The 17,690-nt window shown below is 56.2% G+C and overlaps 1 protein-coding gene across 2 annotated transcripts in view; it reads right to left on the minus strand.

Moving 5' to 3' along the window:
* Nucleotides 1-16,820, minus strand: part of HSPG2 (heparan sulfate proteoglycan 2) — a 96,969-nt gene extending 80,149 nt beyond the window's left edge. For both annotated transcript variants that reach the window (XM_058676498.1, XM_058676491.1), the window contains exon 1: nt 16,668-16,820. In XM_058676498.1, coding sequence (XP_058532481.1) covers nt 16,668-16,730 — 63 coding nt within the window. In that variant the 5' untranslated portion in view covers nt 16,731-16,820. The remainder of the gene's footprint in view (nt 1-16,667) is intronic.
* Between the last annotated feature and the right edge of the window lie 870 nt (nt 16,821-17,690).

Genomic DNA, 17,690 nt, shown 5'->3' on the forward strand with positions numbered 1-17,690 from the left:
TGCTGAGGGGCCCATGCAGCCAGTACCTCTGCTGGGCTCAGGGGACCGGGGACTGCTAGGTGGGCCATGGTCCCCTACCTGCTCCCTACTCCCCACTGGGAACAGACAGTGGGAATCTTAAGAGGCAGGACCCAGCTGGGCAGAGAGATCAGCAGAGACAGGGAGAAGGGAGAGGGTGGAAAATGAAGGCAGCAAGGGAGACAAGACATGGCAATTCTGACTTGGGTTGGTGTCAGGTGAGGAGAGTTTCATCCCAGCTGTGCAGAACAGTGAGGGGACAACTACCCAATGAGCATGTCCTGCACTGTTGCTGCCCATCAAGGCAGCTACCACCCCTTGAAACGTGGCTACTTGAAAGCCATAACCCAGGAGCTCCCAGGCTTTCTCGTTGAGAACTGTTTCCATGCATTGCACTTTGCCCCCTCCCCATCTCGGCAGTCCTGTGTGGCTGGTGGCCACCATCTCAGACGGTGCAGTTTACACTCCCGAGGATCCTTAAGTTAAGCCTGATGGAGACTGAGCTCCATGTCCAGAGAAGGAATCTGAGGCTGGCTATGGCCACACTGCTGGTGAACCACAGGGTCAAAATCGGGACCCAAGCCTGTCCCCTGTGCCACTCCACCCAGCATTACTGTCAACACTGGAGACATTGAAGGGAAGTTGTAGCGGCCTGGTCGATAAGGCTGCCTCATTAGTCAAGCCATCAGGGCTCCCTGCTCTAGCCCACATGGGCTACCACACGCTGACCAGAGGTTCTGTTGGGCCATCTACCAAGGATTTCGGTTTTCAGACATGAAGAATGGGCAGAATGAAGATGGCAGGAAGCCAGCTGGCAGAAGAGCCACATCCTGGGAAACACCGGGAATCTTAGAATGCCGGGCATGGCCTTCCCCTCCTCTTCACCCTAGACTGCTTGGAGTCCCCCACCCCGAGGCTCCTGAGATCTGGAAGACATCCATCCAGGAAATCACAGGACGCAGGGGCCTGCCTCCTGGCTCTGACCGCGGGCGATGCACTTCTGTGCCTCTTTGCCACCCATCTACTCATTCTGCAAGGCCCAACTCTGTCATTGCTTGAGCCTCAAAGCCACCTGTCTCCCCCACACCCCTCGGGCCTTCGTGCCTGCTTCAGAGCACCAGGAATTCAGCCTAATCACAGTCTCCATCAGCACCTCTGCTCCCCTGCAGGGACCAACTCTCCCTGGGGACACATTCCAGGTCGGGTTAGGTCTTTGAAGCTTGATTTATTGATCTTTACTTTTTTGTTGTTATTTGAAAGAAGAGTGAGACACACACACACACACACACACACACACACACACACACGTGCATGTGAAGGGAAGGAGAGAGATCTTTCATCCCTTGGCTTACTCCCTAAATGCTCACCCAGCAGAGGCTGGGCCAGATGGGAGCCATAAATTCCATTCAGGTCTTCCACCAGGATTGCAGGTTCCCAAAGTTCATACTATCAGGAAGCTGGAGTGAAAGCAGGGCCTTGAGCCAGGCACCTTGTGTGGGGATTCACGAATCCCAAGCAGTGGTTTAATTACTGTACCATGATGCCCACACCCTCACCCTTTTAATATATATCATTTAGATACTTCCATGCCTGGCAGAGAAAAATGAATTACAATATCAATTTACAAGCTTGGGGATTTGATTTTAGTTTTAGTTCCTTTTTCCTTCCTTCCTTCCTTCCTTCATTCCTAGATTTATTGATGTATTTGAAAGACTTACAGAGTGAAAAGTAGAGACAGACACAGATCTTCCATCCACTGGTTCACCCCCGAACAGCCACAATGGCTAGGGAGGGATAGGCCAAGCTGAGGCCAAAGGCTGAGAGCTTCTTTCAGACTGGAAGTGTAGCAGCTAGGACTCAAGTTGGCACCCACACTGGATGCCAGCATCATAGGTGGTAGCTTTACCCACTACCTCACAACGCTGGCCTCAGAGGACCTGATTTCATTTTGGCTCTGCCCCAATTTACCATGATTACAACAAGGGAGTCCCTTCCCTGCTCTGGTCCTCAACTTATATCAGTAAAATGGAGTAATAGAACCTGTCTTATAGGGAATAGTACCTGCCTTGTAGGGAGACTGAGTACTGATCCTATATATTTAGCAAATTTTTCATGCTAGACACTTGTCGATAAAATCATCTTTATAACATCCCATGAGATTAATTTTTTTACAAAGATTTCTTTATTTTTATTGGAAAGTCAGATATACAGAGAGAACAAGAGAGACAGAGAGGAAGATCTTCTGTCCGATGATTCACTCCCAAAGTGACTGCAACGGCTGGAGCTGAGCCAATCCGAAGCCAGGATCCTGGAGGTTCTTCTGGGTCTCCCATGCGGGTGCAGGGTCCCAAGGCCTTTGGCCATCCTCAACTACTTTCCCAGGCCACAAGCAGGGAGCTGGATGGGAAGCAGGGCTGCCAGGATTAGAACTGGCGCCTATATGGGATCCTGGTGTGTTTAAGGCAAGGACTTTAGCCGCTAGGCCACCACACCAGGCCCAAGATAACTATTTTTACTACTACTTTTTTTGTAAGGAAGAAACTGATGGTTACATTAAAGAGATACAGGAGATAATACAGGGCTGGGACTGTGGCGTGGTAGGCTAAACTTCCTGACTGTTCCAGTTCAGCTTCCTGATTATGGCCTGGGAAAGCAGTGAAGGATGGTCCAAGTGCTGGGGCCTCTGGACCCAACGTGAGAGACCAGGAAGCAGCTCCGGCCTTTCAGCCTCAGATCAGCTCAGCTGCCAGTTTTGCGGCATGAGGGGAGTGAACCAGCAGATGAAAGATCTCTCTATCTCTCCTTCTCTCTGTTAACTCTGCCTTTCAAACAAAAACAAATCTTTAAAACACAGAGAGAGAGGATGCAAGTTAAGTGCTTAGTGTAGTAGAAACACACGCTAACACTTAAGTAAACTGCCCACCAGTTTCTTTTTGTATAGATCTACAGGCTTGGGAAAAATTTAGGATATTTATCTAGGTAGGTAGTTTTCAAATACTGCTGCCAGCTTGACTCAGTCCTGGATTTAGTGTGACAGGCAGCAACCACCTTAACGAAGCCCAGGGCTGCCTATCTCTGACTGCCTTCCGCTACCCAACACTCAGCTCTCTGTCCCACAGGACACATCTACAGCGAGTCCCCTTCTGCCCTCATCTTTCTTCCAGGACAGAACTCTAGAATGACTCTGGAGAGATGACCTCTGTCCCAGCTGTGCTGGGTCCAGGAGTGAGTGGAGAGAACCTGATAAAGTCACAAAGGCAGGTGAGTCCCTCATGGGAGAACCTGGACCAGACTGCTAGCGCCGGCTTTTGACCCCAGCTTCTCACTAATGTGGACCTTGGAAGACAACAGTAATAGCTCAAATAAATGGGGCCCTGCCCACCACCTACCTGGCCTGGAAAAGAAGTCGAGGACGGCCCAAAGCCTTGAGACCCTGCACCTATGTGGGAGATCCCGACGATCCTACTGGCTCCTGGCTTTGGATCGGCTCAGCTTCAGCTATCGCGACCACTTAGGGAGTGAACCAGCAGACGGAAGATCCTTCTCTCTGTATCTCCTTCTCTCTGTATATCTGCCTTTCCAATAAAACAATCAAGAAATAAATTTTTAAAAAAATCTTTAAAAAGATGAAATGAGAAAGTGTATGTAGCGCAGTACTTCTCCAGACATGCAGCTGGCATCACCTGGGGATGCTGTTAGTGTGTAGATTCAACTCTGTGGCTAGGTAGGGACCTGAAGCCACATTTCTGATGCGCTTCCGGAAGCAGCCCAAGTGGCTAGAGCACGGACCACTCCCGGAGGCAGAAGGACAGAACGGCATCAGAACCGTGGCTGGCCCACAGTAGGCAGAGTTCCTTAAAAGCCAGCTCTGCTTTTCTATTTTGCGACTGCTCTAGGTCCCTCCCCAAGGCCAGGGAGTGGACCCATCTTCCACCACCGCCACTGTCGACATTCACTGCAGGGCTTGCCCGAGCCCCAAAGCCACAAAGAAAAAGAAGCAGGATTCCAGATCAATCTGCCAATCCATCCTTCCCCTGCATCACGCCACTCTGATCCCCACCCAACTTGAGCCAGAGCCATAGCCTCAGTGTGGAGCTGAGGGCACCACAGCCCTACCCCTCTGCCCCAGCATGGGCTTCTTGCTGGGTCAGCCAGGCCTCCAGGCACGGGCCCAGGCGCCCCACAAAGGGCCAACGCCTCCACGCCCCCAGCGGCTGCTTCCAGCAGCCTTCCTCCATCGCCTTATAAAGTGGCCCTGAGCTGCTCTTGTTCAAGTTGCATTTTAATTTTATTTGGAGTGGACTGGCCGTCCTCTCCCCGCAGCCCCGGCCGACTGCTTCACACATTCCTTACAGAGCAACATTACCTAATTTAACCATAGCCCCTGCTCTCCGGGGCTCTCAAAATAGCAGCTGCCAGGAGGGGAAAATGCCCTAATGTTATCAAAATAAAACAGTTCTCCCTCCTCCCCCCAACTTTTGGCTTGTACCAGCCTCAGGACCCAGTCAGGGAGGAACCCAGGCTAGAAGGACTGGGGTGCAGCTGCGATGACCAACAGATCCCCCTCCATGCTCTCTACCTTTGCACACTCTTCACAGAGATCCCTGGGGTCTCCTTCTTCCCCCTCAAATCCTCCTGCACAGGCCTATGGGCTGCTGTTGCCCTGATTGCCAGAGGTGGCAGCTAACTTTCACTCTCTCCCAATGAGAAAAAACCCGATCATGGTAATACAATAATTGCTACCATCCCACAGCTATTCATTATAAGCTAAATACTTCCCACACCTTGGCTGGCTGACACCTGCCAAGAAGTTTTAGCATTTCCTTCTTTCTGATAAGGAGTTGCATGTACTCGGAAAGGAAAAATGACTTGCCCAAGGTCATACGGCCCAAGTCCTGGGAGAAGTAGGGTTAGAAGCCAAGTCCCAAAACCCTAAGCAACATAACACCTTCTGTCTGGGGCCTCCTTGCTAGTGTGAGCCTGAGCTAGGGGGGCCTGCTCGCCTGGTATGTCAAGCTGGAGGGGTTGCTAGCATAGCTAAGCCCACACCCCAGGACCTATGATTATGCCAGGGTTCAGGTTTCACCTGTAGCCTGTGGACCCTAAGCCTGTATGTATCCAGGATTCCAGCAGTACAAGCAGCCTGTCAATCTTGGCCCCAAGTGCTGCTCTCCAACCCCCAATCCCCAGCAGGGCTGCCACATTAAAGCAGGGAACACCCAGGCAGCTGACATACCTCGGGTGCACCCAGTGGTTAAGGAGCTAGGAGGCGGGTTCCCCTGTCTGCCTAGAGTAATCATTAACCAGGGCAGAGCCAGAGTGGAGAGCTGAGACAGGAGCCCTGCCTACTGCACCCCTGGGGTCCACTCCTCCCCACCTGCTGCATCCTGCGGCCACTTTCCAGCCACGCAGTCTGGCTAGGGAGGCCTCGTGGACCAGGACCCCAGTTCAAGCTGTCCAGGAAACTTCAGCCTGGAATCATCAGGACAGGTGGCTCAGCAGGTGCCTGGAGGCCTCTGTGCCCCTCTCCCCTTGCCTGCCTCGCCCCCTCCTATGTAGATCCTAGCAGTGTCATGTAGGAGGGTGGCCCCTGAAATGTGGGGCCTTCCTAAAGTGGGGGAGGGGGGATGTGACACAAAACAGAAGCCCAGGTTTGTTCTAGTACCTGAGACCAAGTATAAGGGGCAGTCCTGGAGGAGGAAAAAGAAAGTCACAATACAGTGTCTGCTATGTGTCTGTGGCCTATCCCGGCTCCAGGAAATTTACCTCATCTCCACAATCTTTCACCAAAGTCTGCAGAACAGGCACTGCCATTCCAATGCAACAACAGATGAGGCTCAGACAGGCAAGCCCACCCACCAACAGTCACACAGGAAGTGACGAGCCGGGACAGGACTTGGGGCTGCTCATGACTTGGCCCCAAAGTGTAGCCTAGGGAATTAAGTGGAACAGAATCCACCAGCCTGGAAGCCAACAGCTATGAAGAGGTGGCCCTGGGGTCCTTAGGTGTGGGTGAAGTCCTTTAGCTCCTTCACTCTAAAGGGTCCTGCTCTTTTCAAAACAGTTAAGGGCCAGTGCATGGCATAATTAGCTAAGTTTCTGCCTGCAGTGCTGGCATCCAATATGGCTGCTCCATTTCCGATCCAATTCTCTGTTTATGGCCTCAGAAAACATAGGAGGATGGCTCAAGTTCTTGGGCTCCAGTATCCATGTGGCAGACCCAGAAGTTCCTGGCCCCCCAGCTTTGAATCAGCTCAGATCCAGCCACTGTGACCATTTAGAGAGTGAACCAGAGGATGGGCGATGGTAGATCTCCCTTTTTCTCTCTCTCCTTCTCACTGTATCTCTGCATTTCTCTCTCTCTCTCTCTCTCTCTCTCTCTCTCTCATACACACACACACCCCGAGTTCAGAAATCTCAGCAGTGAAGGAGAGAGTTGGGGAGGGGCAGGAAATAGACCTGTGGCTAGAGAGGGATCCGGACCTGAAATGCCAAATCAAGGTGGCCCTACCGGGCTTCCAGCACCTGCCAGGCAAGGAGTGGGCTTTCTAGGAGACTTGGAGGGAGAGGACAGGCCCGAGAGCTGTGAGTCAGTGTAAGGGTGGCCTCTGGGCATGTCAGTGGGTGGGAGGTGGGGATTAAACCCCTCCCCGCTGAGCCCAGGGTCCTCCAGGGCCCTGAGAGAATTCTCTTCAGTTGCTCAGGTGAAACCAAGGTGAGGTCCCCCGGCAGGCAGAAAGCTTTGATCTTATCGCACATTCCTCCCAGCTGTCCTAGTCCCCTCTTCTCCACCCCCCACCCCTGACTCCTCCCAGGGAGATGGGAAACCAGGCCAGCTTAACCCCTTCCTCCCAGCTCCTCAGCTCAAATCCCGGCGGGAGGAGCAGTGAAGATGCCAGCCTCACAGCTCAGAGCGCCTGGGCTGGATGCTCCAGCTTCTTGCTAATGCAGACCCTAGGAGGCAGCCCCAAGTGAACGGGCTCCTGCCACCCAACGTGGGTGACCTAGGTTCAGTTCCGGCTTCCAGGGCCCCTCTATTCTGGCCTTTGCAAGTATTTGGAAAATGGACCAAATGAACCAGAAGATGAGAAAATTCCCCACCCCACACAAATAAATTAAAACATTAAAAAAAAAAAAAAAAAAAAAAAAAAACAACTCCAGGCTTAAGCTGATCTGTTTTTCCCATCCCCCTCAAGAAAGTGCCGAAAGAGGAAGAACCCTGGGAGAAAAGCCGAGAGCCCCAGCAGGCTCAATCACCTCCTGCAACACTACCCCAAACCTGGGCTCTGGGCGGCTTCCCATTTCCTAAACTGAATCCCCAGACTCAACATAAACAGCCCTTGCTGCGTTTCCCACTCATGAGCTCATGGGAGACTCAGAAGAAAACCAGCTTCCTACCCCACGTTTGCTCTCTCAGGCCCCAGTCCTCTCTCCACAGGCTAAACAGACTTTGCAGTTAGCAGACCAGTTACAGCCGCAGGCAATCTCCGCCTCTTCTGAACCTGATCACCACCAGTCTCCTTTCCCCAGTTCCACCCCACCCCCGTACTCCTGCTACCGCAGGCTTCCTACATAGACCAGGGAGCAGGCAGGAATGTTTGCAGAATGAATGAATGAGTGGCCCTATTTTGCATCTGGGAAAAATTAAGCTCATGTAAGTTGCACGGCAAGCCCCGGATCATTCTGGAAAAAAAGGGCATCTCCTAACTCCTTCTCTAGTGCTCACTGTTTTCAGACGTTTACAGATTTTACACCTGGCACCCAGGGGCACAGAGGTGAACCGGCAGACTACTCCAAGAGCCACTGAGGAGGGCCGAGACAGGCTTCCAGGAGGGCTATGGGTGCAGGCAGCCACCTTCTCTGTCTGTTGGCCTAGCCTAGGACAGAGCAGCACCTGTAGGACACAGTAGGACCAGTAGGACCTGGCCCTACTGTGAAAGATGACATGGGGTGAGTACTGCAGTGGCTCCTCGAAGTGGCTGCCACCCCAGCTCTGGGCAAGGGAACATCACTGAGTTTCTTTCCTCTGATTTGGCATGTGGTAAAAGAACAAGAGAAAAGGGGTCAGTGAGGTAACTCATAGGCTAATCTGCCACAGTGGAACCAGCATCCCATGTAGGTGCCAATTCATGTTCTAGTTGCTCCACTTCGGATCCAGCTCCCTGCTTATGGATTGGAAAAGCAGTGGAGAATGGCCCCAATCCTTGGGACTTTGCACATACGCGGGAGACCTGGAGGAGGTTCTTGGCTCCCAGATTTGGATCAGTTCAACTCTGGCTGTTGTTGCCATTTGGAGAGTAAACCAGCAGATGGAAGACTTCTGTTTCTCCTTCTTTCTCTCTAAAATATGCCTTTCAAAATAAAAACAAATAAATAAAGCTTTTTAATAAGAGAGAGAGAACAAGAGAAGCCCATTTTGTGAATAGGTGAAGTGAGGCCCAAGGAAGAGTGTTGGTAATCAGCCAGTGACCAAGTGGAGGCCCTGGCCTTGACCTCTTGCCTTCTGGTCTGGCCAGGTACAGAGCCGGGGGCGGGGTAGGGCAGGGGCTGGAATGGATGTCACTCAGCTCTCTTGGGGACTTCCACTCATTCCTTCCCTAGCTTTAACGACTCCAGCAGCAGGCGAAGGCCTTCCGGTTCTCGCAAACCCAACAACAAGGTGGACAATGCAAACCCAGGGACAATATGGACAACTTCCGGACCCCTGCCCTGATGCCTTCCTCTTCCACCAGACAAATCCTCCTTGCTCTTTAAGCTCCACTTCCTCCTGGAGGTCTTTCCAGAATACTCAGGCCAAACGGAGCTTTTCCTTCCCGACACCCCTCTATTGTCTGCACTTTGAGTGGTGCTCCTGAATCCCAAAGGACTAGCAGATCAGGGCCAGGCCTCCCCAACACCCTGCAGGAGGGCTGGCAATGCTGCCTCCACCTCCCACCTTCCTTGGCACCAGGCTGTGTGATTCTGCACAGGGTCCTGCTCTCTGAAATGCTTCTCGGCTGGGTAACGGAGGCATCATTCTGTCACCATGGGAGAACTGACAACAACAGAGCTCGGGTCATCAGTGGGCTGTCACACAGTGGGTCTGCAGGCAACATTAACTGGAAGAATGACTACATGAGCTGACACATGGATTCTGGAATCTTCACTGCTCAGGAGTGTCCAGATGACAGTCCGAAACTTCTCTCTGGGGATTTTGTGAGACTTGTGTTTCTTCTGTCTTTCACCCAGGCCCTCAGGACTGATAGGGAATGGGGCATAGGTTGGCCCAGCTCAGCATAAACTCAGCGATCTCTCCACAAGGCAAACCCTTGCAGGCTCCACAGTGGGCCTGGACTTGACTGAGCAGGATCAGGCTCTCAGGGATCTCAGCGCCTTGGAAAGCCAAGCCTGTCTCCCCCAGGGATACCACCACTGCATTGAGACAGAGCCAAGGGGCTAAGGGCAGTGGGTGTACAAAGCAGGAGCTAATCCCAAGATAGACCAGACCCACCTCCTCCGCACAGCCTGCCCTGCCTCTGCCCCATCCCTACACCCATGAGGGGGAAGAACGGCAACTTTGGAGGCAGACATCCTGCTCTGTTCCCAGCTGTGTCATGCATCAAACGGACTGTTCCCAGCTGTGTCATGCATCAAACGGACAGCTGCCAACCACTCCCCTGCTCCATGCCTTAGTTTACTCTTCTGCAAAAAGAAGATAATAATTTCAACTTCACAAGATCGTTTGTGAAGATGCTATGGAGGTCATGCCCAGCACAGATTGGCCTCCAGAGTGGCAGCTTTAATGGAGAGAGGCTGCCTATACTCAGAGAACACTGGAGGACAGTCTGGGTGACAGAAGTCCTAGAGACAAGACCCAGCAGAGTTTTGTCTGTCCCCTCTAGGTCCTTGTTCCCCTGCCCAAGGGGCACGGGCAGGCAAATGGGGAAGAGGCAAAAGAGCTGTTCAAGAGACAGAGGCTGCCGCACTGTGATTAATGAGGCCAGAACTTCACTCCATCCAGCTCGGGGAGCGCTCCAAGGAAAGGCATGATCCCAGTTCCCAACTATGTGAAGGCTGGAGCCGCCAAGCAAGCAAGAGATGAGTCAGCTGGGTGGGGGGGGGGGGGTGTTGCGGGTGAGGGGCAGGGTCAGGAGGTGGGAGCCCAGATTTGGCTCCTTATGGGAGAGCAGGGAAGGGAGAGGTGGGGGCAGGGACCTGGAGGTGGACTGGGAAGGGGCCAGAGGCAGCTGGGAATTCCCTGCCCCACCCCAGGAGAAGCATCTGTGGGGTCATCCCAGGCCACCTCTGAAGTCCTCCCCTGTCCAGCCCCAGGCTGCCTCCTCTTCCCCGCCTTGGGATTGGAGGAGGTGGGGGGAAGATGCCAAGCGCTAACACAAAGGAAGAACCTGGATGGGACCCCTGGTGGGGCAGGGACAAGCCTCTACCCCACCAGGGCATGTGCAGCACGGGGCAGGGTGGGGCGAGCTCTCTGGACCCTGTGTATGTCTCTTTGTCCCTAGTCCAGAAGTTTCTTGGGCAACCCACAGGATTCCACTGATCCCTTTCAGCAGAAAAGGACGGGCTAGAGGTGGACTCAGAACTCCCCAGGCCAAGCCACTCCCCTCAATATGCATCAATATCCTTTCGGCACCCATGGGAGCCACTTGGCCACTCCTTCCGTTGCTCCCACCAACTGCACACATCTGGGAAGGGGACAATCCGTTCGCCGGCTCCAGCTTTTCCCAGGCCACACCCTGGGGTGTGCCCCCTCCCTCTCCCCCTCCAGGAAGGAGCCAGGAGGGTGGAAGGCTGGACTCTGTCCTGCAGCTGTGGCCTCAGTGGGGGGAAGTAGGGCGGGGGGGGGGGGGCGGCTAGTGGCAGATCAGGCCCAGTTGCTCTGGGCCTGTGTAAGCAAGGTGGAAGGAATGGGACGGGACACTCTCCTATACCAAGGCCCTTTGACAAGCCCAGAACAGGATGGAGTTGCCAGGTGGGGCACAGGCAAATACCCGCTGGTCTCACCTGGGGTCTGGTCTCACCTGGGGTCGGAACAAGATAACAGCGGGACTCCCACTACACTGCAGGCACTGAGCTAGGCAAATCCACTTGGTCATCTGGTAACCTGAGGTTCAGCAAAGGGACGCACCTTTGCCAAGGTCACACAGCAAGCCAGGGCTAAGCCAACACTCGCAGGCAGCACCCTTGGAGGTCACATGTTTCCCTCGATCACAGTGCCCAAAGAAAGGAGCTCCAAGTTCAACAGAGACCTGGACAGTCCCATACGGCAGAGTGAATATCTGGGCTTGACTCAGAGCCTCTGGCCTCAGCGAAGTGCAGTGGCTAGAAAGGCAGTGCCTCCAAGACCAATAGCAGAAGAAGCACTTTCCAGCCCTCCATAAGGAGCCTGGGGCTTCCTGGTCCACTGGCTTCCTTAAGGCTTGTCCACACATTTGACAAATGCTCACCTGCCTGCAATCTGTCTAACACCAAGCAACAGCAGGGAACCCTCCTGGAGCTTCCGTTCCAGGCAGGGAGGGGGCAGTAAATTCCAGAGAAACACAAGGATGCAATCGGTGCCTGGCCCACAGTTGCACACCTCACAAGCCTCCTTTATGTACCCCTCCCCATCAGGCCCACACAGAAGCCCCAGCCTGGGAAGGAGTAGGGGTCTCACTGTGGCCTCCAAGTTGCCCCTCCAGTACCTTGCCCCTCTGCTAGTGGCAGTTTCATTTTGCTAGATGCCCACATCCACCACAACAGAGACTTCTTTCTCTTTCCACCTCTGCCCTGGCCAGCACACGCTGTGGGCCCCCTCTTCAAAGCACAGCCAGGATTCAGCCACTTCCCATCTCCACGGCCAGGGCATGTGCTCCCATCAGCTCCTGCCTGGGCTATGAATGCCTTGCCTGAGTCCTGGGCCTACCCCATCCTCTTCTCCATGCTAGAACAAGCTTAGTCAACACCAAGCCCCTTCAACAACTTCTCATCCCACACTGAGGCAGATCCCAGATCCTTCTGCCAAAGCCCCCTGACAACACCATGCCTGCACTGGCCATGCTCACTCCCACGTGTGTGGCCCAGGTACAAGGGTCTCCTCCCTTTACCACAAACATGCCATGCACACCCCCACCTTTGCACCCGCTGTTGTCTGTGTCTGGGGAGAGGGGCTCCCCTCCCTTGCTATCAGCAGGGCTCACACTCTCACTTCCTTCAGCTCTCCTTCTGCACTCACGGTATCTTATCAGGACTTTTCCTGACCACCCCACCCCACCTCACTGTGTTCTTTTCCGTGCTTTATTTTTCCTTCTGAGCACTTCTCGCCTCCTGACATATCATTTATGGTCTGTTTTCCCGTGCTGGCTGCAGTGCAAGTTCCAGGAGGGGAGGGAACCTGACTTTTTTTGTTCTCCGCTGTGACCTCCACACCTAGAACAGTTCGGATGCTTCCCAAGTATTTCTTGAACAAAGTTTGGGTGTAACATGCTCCTGCAAGAGGCTAGACCATTTGTTCATTCCTTCATTCAGCATGTACTACAAGCCTCTGGCAGGAGGTTGATCCCCACCCAGGACATCCCAGGGTGTCATGCGGTCCCCACAGACAGTGCAGAGGTCCGGCAGTGGCTGAGACATGCAGGCCCCACATTCTCAGGCCTCAAAGAGCCACCTTGTTCTTAGGGCTCTCACCATGCTGCCCCCCGCCCACCCACCCCTTGCAGCCACGAGCCACTCCTCTCTCAAGACCGCTATTGACATGGTCCCGACAGACGCCACCAGGCTTGGCAGCAAGGCTGGCGGCTCCCCGCGAAGCGAGTTCCACACATACTTCTGGGTCTCAGTCAGCCAGCTCTGGGCACTAAGGGGCAACAGGCTCCAGCCAGGCTCAGGGAGTAGGAGAGGGTAGCAGGGCCAAAGAGGCAGAGGCCAAGGCCTGGGCTGGGGCAACATTCCAGCTGGGTTGAGACCCTCATCAGACTCCCCCTTTCCTGGCAGGGGCAGGGATGGGAGCCAGGAAGGGGTGGGAGGTGCCAGGAGGGACAGAGGTCAGGCGAGCCTCAGGAAGCAGCTGGGCAGTGGGTCCTGTTGGCCCCACCCCTGCAGCCTGACCCCTCTGGGGAAGGGAACTGAGAGGGATGGAAGCCCCTCCCTCATGGCCCAAGGGGCATACACAGACAGAACCCACATTGGGGTCTCCAGGTGGTCATTGTCACCCCAGGCATTTCACATCCTGGTGGCACCCCAGCCCTTCCTCCTAAAATTCCCATCCCAAGCCTGGAAGCCTTTGCAGCTCTCAGGGGAGCAGCCAGGGAGGCTCCAGGTGGAGTGACCAGGCCATGGGACGCCCTGAACCATGCCCCCAGCATTGGGCAGGCTCGGGGTCCCTCACTCCCCTCCCCATGCAGGGCCTGGCCACTCATGCCCGAAAGCCGATTAATCCAACTGTGAGGACAGTCTTGGGGAATATCTAACGAACCTACAAATGATCAGCCAGGGTTTAGTTCCTAGGCTTCTGCCAGCACGGATGTCCCCAGGAGTCCCCAGGGTCCTGGAGACACACCCATCCTGCACATGTGTCCTTGCAGTCTGACCCTGCTATTCCCTGCCAGGGCTAGCCCTGGGACCACAGTGCCTGCTTTCACCAATATCAATGACAAGCTTCACCATTGCCTACTGGTGACTTATGACAAGAGGGAGAGCTGCATGTAGAATAAACCCAGGTCCCATGATGACCAGAAGACAAGCTGAGCAGTGCAAGCGGACAGTGTGCTGGCCAGACCAGCCGGGCTTTGAGACAGGGGCAAAAGTGTCGGAGAGACCTTCTGGGACAAGGCAGAGGAAAGGGCACACACACAGGCCTAAAGGTGGGAGTGTGCCTGGCACAGGTACAAAGACAGGCCAAGCTGGAGGCATGCGAGAGCTGGCAGGAGGCTGAAATCAAGTCAGGCTGGGCCTGTCCCTGAGCCACAGGGGAGGCGGTGAGCAGGGGACACAGCTACAGGGTAGAGCAGGGTAGTAACTCAGTATATGGCAGCACAGACACATCTCTATCATGCTCTCAGCTGCACCTCACCACCCCCAAAGAGGCCTCCCCACTCCCTGCCCCGACCGTGCTCACCCGCCTCTCCAGCCTGAACTCAGCCACCTCCTGCCACCTTTCTTCCACCCGTCCCAGGCTAGGCCTCAGATCCACACATCCTAACTTGCCTGTGCTCAGTCTGAGAACAGGCCTGGGCCAAGCCAGGCCGAGACCAGACAACTCCCTGGGTAGAAGGAGAAGAGCCGAGCAGGCCCTGTTTCCATCAAGCCGCAGGCTTTGGCCCCCTCTGCAGTAGATCAACAGCCTGATCACATCCTGGGATCCCCAGGACACACTCACAGCCCCATCCTGGCCCAGCTGCAGCGACGGGGGCAGTCTGGGGCAGGGGACAGGGCAGCCAGCTCCACACAGGGCAAAGCGAGAAAGGGGAGGCCTTTCCAGCTCCTGCCAGCAGCCTGGGCAGCCTCCCCAGCGAGGAAATACAGCCGAGGCAGGAAGCAGGTATCTCAGTGACTTCCCTCCTCCAGCCTGGAAAACAGCAGTCATCAACCCAGAGGCCCCCACACGGCTCCTGTCTCTTGCAGGGCTGGCCCCAAGAAAGGAAAGGCCAAAACACCACCCCCCATATACATGCCAGCAGGAAGCAAAGGGGTCCCCAGCCAAGGAACCCTGAGTCACTGTGGTGCAGCCCCTTCCCCAGAAAGCCTCCTCATCACCCTAGAGCTGAAATATCTCCTCCACTTCATCACCGACACTGCTTCCTGTGGTCTAAGGCCCATCTCACTGGTTCTTACACCATTCACTCTTGGCTTGTGGCCGCGCAGGCAAGGGTAAAACAGACGAACGGCAATGGGTAAACAGGAGCCCAGGGCTTGCTGGGATATGGCTAGGACCTTCATCTCATTGGCAACTCACCCCCATTTTACAGATGTGGAGACTCAGGCTCAGAGGGGAACCTGCCCCAGCTGACAGAACTAGGAAATCTCAGAGCTGGGATTCAAGGTGGGGAAGACTCCATAGGCCAAGCTTTTTCCCAGTTCCTCAACAATAGCCTGGAGAGGAGAGGCAGGGGTAGGCGGGCACAAAGATCTCCAAGTGTCTGCTGAGGTGGCCCTGCAGGCCCTTGGCTTCAGAGCGCCTGTTGGAAGGCACCACTGTCCAGCACCACTGCCTTCCACGACACACAGGAGGCACTTGGCAAGCACTTGCACTCCCAGGGACCTCATGGAAAGTGTGGCTCAGTGAGGATTTGTTGAATGAACAAGTGAAAGAGGTGACAGGCAGCCCGGGAATTTCTGAGGAGCCAGCAGCTCCGCCCACCTCCGGGGCAGCCCCTGCACCTTGGAGCCCCTTATCAGAGTGACTGCGCAGGCTGCGCAAGGCATCCAGGTGCTGTGCCTCCGGAAAAGCCAAAGTCAGCCTCAGAGCTCCAAGTTCAGGTCCAGACAAGGGGAGTCAACGCCTGGCCAGGCTGTGTGTGTCAGGTGGGTGGGGGGAGAGACCAGGTGCTAGGTGGGGCAGGCAGTGAGGAGTCAGGTCCGGGTGGTGGGGGGTGGCAGGGAGTCAGTAGGTGGCTAGACACCAACCGGGTGAGAAGCGTGTCTCAGCTGGGAGGATGGGGGCAAGGACGAGGACTGGCCAGGGGCAATCAAAGACAGTGTGGGGGGGTGGGCCCCATGTCCAGCCACATAGACCCCCCACCCATATCAGCCACCAGCTCTCTGTGCAATGACTCTGCCCAGCCCAGGTCCTTGGGGCCTCTCAGGCCCAACGCCTTGGAATGCCTGACCCCAGGAATTCTCTGTTCCTCTGTGTGGGCCCATCTAAGCTCAGAGCAGAGGACTGGACGGCCCACCTGGCAGGCTACCCCAGCACCAGGCTGACGCGGGAGGAGGGAAGCCTGGGAGACTCCTATCCCAGGGAGGCCCCCCCCCAAACAGGCCCCGCCTGCCCTGCAGTCACCTCACTGTGCCACTGCCCAGCGGCTAAACCTTTTGAGCTTCCACGTGGGGCTGGGAGAGGTTAATTAGCTGGCCTGAGGTCACACAGTTTACTCTAGCCAAGGGCAGGGACTGATTCAGCTCCCGAGCTGCCGGGCTCCAGGGTCCTGGAAGTTCCACGCAAGCCGCAGCCCCGTCCCAAAAGCTCTCCCTTGTGTCTGCCAGGCTACAAGCTCCTCAAGAGCTGGTAAAGTTCCAGGCAGGACCCACAGGGTCCTCATCCCCACCGACTGCCCCGTCTGCCAAGTTGGCCCAGAAAAGGGTTCTCTGCTCCTTGCCAAGTTCCCACCCCGTTCCAAACTACTCCAAGTTTCTCCGCTCGCTCCCTGGGATATGGCAGGTCAGGCCGGGACCAGCGCGACTCCCAGATTCGGCAACGTGGCCGGGAGACCCACACTCGCATTTCCAACTCCGACCCCGCCCCCCGGCCCCACGCAGAGTTCCTGGGGGACCACCCCCCAAAAAAACTCAACCCGGGGAGCAGACCCACGCCTCAGGGTGGCGCCGGCCCGTCCCAGCCCGGGATCTCAGAAAGGCGCCGCCGTCCCGGGCCGGAATCCCCGCCCCGCAATCTCGGGCGCCCCCGACAAGTTGGCGGGCGCGGCAAGCAGCCGTCCCCCGCCCCACACACTCACCGCGAGCAGCCGCCCGTGCAACAGCAGCCCCAGCAGCAGCGTGCCCGCCGCCCGCCGCCCCATGGCCCGGCCCGCGCCGCTCCCTGGCTCGCTCCCTCGCTCCCTCGCTCGGCGCCGCCCGCAGCCGCCCGCTCGCTCGCTGGCCTCGGGAGTCCTCGGGATGGCGCGGCCCGCTCCCCAGGACCCGCCCCTGCTCCCCAGGCCCCGCCCCCACTTCCCAGGCCCCGCCCCGGCGCGCCGGGCCCCGCCCCCGGGCTCGAGCCGGGCTCGCCCCCGGCCGGCCGCACGGCCCACTGCGTCTTTGTCTGGGCCCCCAACTCCGCGCGACTGCGGGCCCGCCGGCTCCACACCAAACCCGGCCTGGAGTGAAGGATGGGACGGGGGTCGGAGGCCCGTACGAGGGTGGAGTGCCTGGACGCCGCCCTCCGGCCGTCCACTCGCGCGTCAAGGCTCCCGCGTCCCCGTGGGTAGCCCTGGAGGACCTCTGGGCTCCGGTTCCCGCGCTCACACGTACGGCCCCAACAATGCTGATGCACCCCATCGTAGATCTCCCGGTCCCAGCTTTCCTGCTCCAACACGCTTCCTGGGACATTTTCTCACGCCGCCGTGGGCTGACGACCCGTGCACGCTCCCAGAGCTTGTCTCCACAGCTAACGACACCTGCACGGGCGAGGCAGTTCACACAGCCTTCGCGCTGCACTCACAGGCCGTCCAGCCAGCTCCAGAGCAGTTTCCTCGCAGGCACTCCTCCACGCGTGGCCCACATTTACCAGACTGTATTTTTTAAAAATACTTATTTAGGGCCTGGCACGATGGCTCAATGACTCAATCCTTACCTAGCAAGCAAGTGCTAGGATCCCGTATGGGTGCCGGTTCCTGTCCCAGCTGCTCCAGTTCCCATCCAGCTCCCTGTTTGTGGCCTGGAAAACCAAGCCTTGGGACCCTGCACCAACAGGGGAGACCCGGAAAAGGCTCCTGGCTTCTGACTTTAGATGGGCTCAGCTCTGGTTGTTGGGACCACTT

The sequence above is a fragment of the Ochotona princeps genome, chromosome 2, assembly GCF_030435755.1.
Source record: "Ochotona princeps isolate mOchPri1 chromosome 2, mOchPri1.hap1, whole genome shotgun sequence".
Lineage (NCBI taxonomy): Eukaryota > Metazoa > Chordata > Mammalia > Lagomorpha > Ochotonidae > Ochotona > Ochotona princeps.